Below are 2,875 nucleotides of genomic sequence, written 5' to 3' on the forward strand. Positions count from 1 at the left end.
TACATATACATATACATACAATACACGCAGAATGTACTGGTCGTTGTGGATCTAGATGGTTCTTCCAAGACAGAACTATGGCGCAGCATAGACAACGGAAAGACGTTCAAGGAAGAGTCTGCGAAGGTGGGCGGTGAGATGCTTGACGGCAACGCTGTCTTGAAGTCACCTTACTTCGAGAATCGGGTAGGTATTAATGTATATTATGTGGTATTTGTAGGTATGTGTAGAATCGGTAGGTATTTATGTAGGTAAATGTGGATTCGGGTAGGTATTTATGTATATTATCTGATATTTGTAGGTATGTGTAGAATGGGGCAGGTATTTATGTATATTATCTGGTATTTGTAGGTATGTGTGTTCATTATCAGTTATTTGTTTGTATATCCGTATTTTATCTGTTATTTGCAGGCGTGTGTGTATTTTGTGTATTTGGTGTATGTTGTTTGCGAGTGTATAATTTCTGATATTATTATATGTGTGTGTATGTTATGTGTGTATACTGTCTGTTACTTGTACTTGTGTGTGTACAATAGCTGTCTTTTGTGGCTATTTGTGTATTTCGTCTGTTATTTGTATGTATGTGTATTTTATTGTTTCATTGGTACCTGTGTGTATAATTTCTGATATCATTATATGTGTGTGTATCTCAGCTGTTTTCTTTCCACGTGCATTGTTTCTGTTATTTTTATAAAACTTTGACTCATATTATGCGTTCTCTGCTGTGTATGGATTGCATTGATCTACGGTCTTCCAGTTTCGCACATGTCCGAAAGGACGAGTGCAACTAGGCGGGAATACGAAATTGTGTACCTATAACAATCCCGTTTTTTATTAATAATTTCAAATTTCTCTATTCACGACCTTATTAAAAATCAGGTCATTCTTATAGCAGAAGGCAAGGATAAACTCTTCACCACCATCGACGGAGGTGATACCTGGGACAAGTCAAATTTGGACATTCAGTTGGATCCGACTGAAGTGTACTTCCACCCTACCAACCCCGATATGGTACTAAACATACTGTATAGTCTCTGTTTTGATAGGATCTATTTATAGAATTTATATATACGATTTACTGTTAAGATTTATTTATGGTACCTATCTACAGCTATCGTTGCAATGTATGTATTCAAATAGCAGGTGTAAGGAGTACTGGGAATAGTATACATCAATCCGCAATTTCAGTGCGAAGGTCTCGTATTTTCAATACAATTGTTGCACAATAATCCTTTACTACTTCTATATCAATTTTATTTAGGTACACAATCTTCCTTAAGTACTTTCATATCAATTGTACTTTGATACTCATTCCTACTTGATAATTAATTATTAACGTACATATGTGCCATTTAGTCTCAGAATCTTGTGTCTCTTCTATCCTCAGATAATGGTACTTGCTGGGTCAGACCATTCTCTATATGTGAGTACTGATTTCTGCCAAACATGGAGTGATGCGCACGCCAAGTTGGTACTGGCTGTGGACTGGGGCCCTGCGGAGGAGAAGTATGAGAACACCGTATTCTGGACCCAGAAGCGAAAGACAGGTAGGTACATTAGGCTGATGTGTACGTGTTATAGGACTTAAGACAGGGAATGGGACGCGTGTACAGGCGTGTAAAACAACACTTGCATACAATACGTTATGTATGTTCGGTAGTTCTGTGCATGTATGTTACCAAAAATGTACAAACATGCATATATATATATACATGTATATATTGTAGATACGAGAATATACAACCCACGTGATCAAACATGCATATATATATATATATTCAGGTATATATTGTAGATACGAGAATATACAGATCACATCTACAGTAAACACTCATATGCATACTCCCACCCAGCAGATTCTCGTCGCGCTCAACTCCCCTCCGGCTTCGACCTGTACCGTACCACCGATCTGTTCAAGACTCAGGGCAAAATTCAAGACGACGCGTTTGATTTCGCCATGCTGGGCAAGTTCCTGTTCATCACCATAGCCAATATGGCGGTAAGTTTAACCGGGTCAATACGTAACTATTAACGTATGTATCTGATGTAGGTAGCTTGGTAAAACCGGGTTAATACGCATAATGCGCTTATCTGATTTAGGTAGCTTAGTAAACCGGGTTAATACGCATAACGTATTTATCTGATACAGGTAGCTTGATAAACCGAGTCAATGCGTAACTATCAATATATCTGCTATACTGCATGCTGTCGTTGTTGGTTGCGGGGCTTATACGTTTATTCATCCGATGTAGGTATCTTAGTATAGCATACTCAAGCATCTAGTTTCCTGTGCATATACGTATAGACGGCCGGGATACACTCCATTGCATCACATCATCTACACAAGTGATTCTAATGTGCTCTGGATCCTTATAAGATGACTCCCATCCTAAATCACACACAATTATCATATCATGTGGTTTTGAATTATCATATCATGTGGTTTTGGGTAGGTATAAACTGACCCAACCATACTAAACACCACATGCTATGCTAAGACCATTCTAAATGCGTGCTTGCTGCAACACTGGTAGACACAAGGGCGATGGTAGTTAGTGTAGACAGTGGGGAACACATACCTATACAAAGTCTCACCACATCACTCCGTTACGTCATACGTTGCTAAACCCTATTTATTTTTTGGGTTTGTCAAAAGCACTTACCAAGCCTTTTTGGCTATATATATATATATTTATGTATGTATGTATGTATGTATATATGTGTATGTATATGTATATGTATATGTATATATATATGTATATATATATGTATATATATATATTATATTATATTATATATATTATATATCTAGTAATATATATATGTATATATATATATATATATATATAATAATACTTATTACACACACACANAT

At 36.6% G+C, this 2,875-nt stretch overlaps 1 protein-coding gene across 1 annotated transcript; it reads left to right on the forward strand.

Moving 5' to 3' along the window:
- Window positions 1–1,387: 1,387 nt before the first annotated feature.
- Window positions 1,388–1,547, forward strand: SARC_13948 (hypothetical protein; the record flags this gene model as incomplete). The annotated part of the gene is made up of 1 exon (XM_014291922.1): window positions 1,388–1,547. A coding segment is annotated over one exon (160 nt), but the record flags the coding sequence as incomplete, so codon positions are not given.
- Window positions 1,548–2,875: the final 1,328 nt, after the last annotated feature.

The sequence above is a fragment of the Sphaeroforma arctica genome (assembly GCF_001186125.1).
Source record: "Sphaeroforma arctica JP610 unplaced genomic scaffold supercont1.3949, whole genome shotgun sequence".
NCBI classification, from domain to species: Eukaryota; class Ichthyosporea; order Ichthyophonida; genus Sphaeroforma; species Sphaeroforma arctica.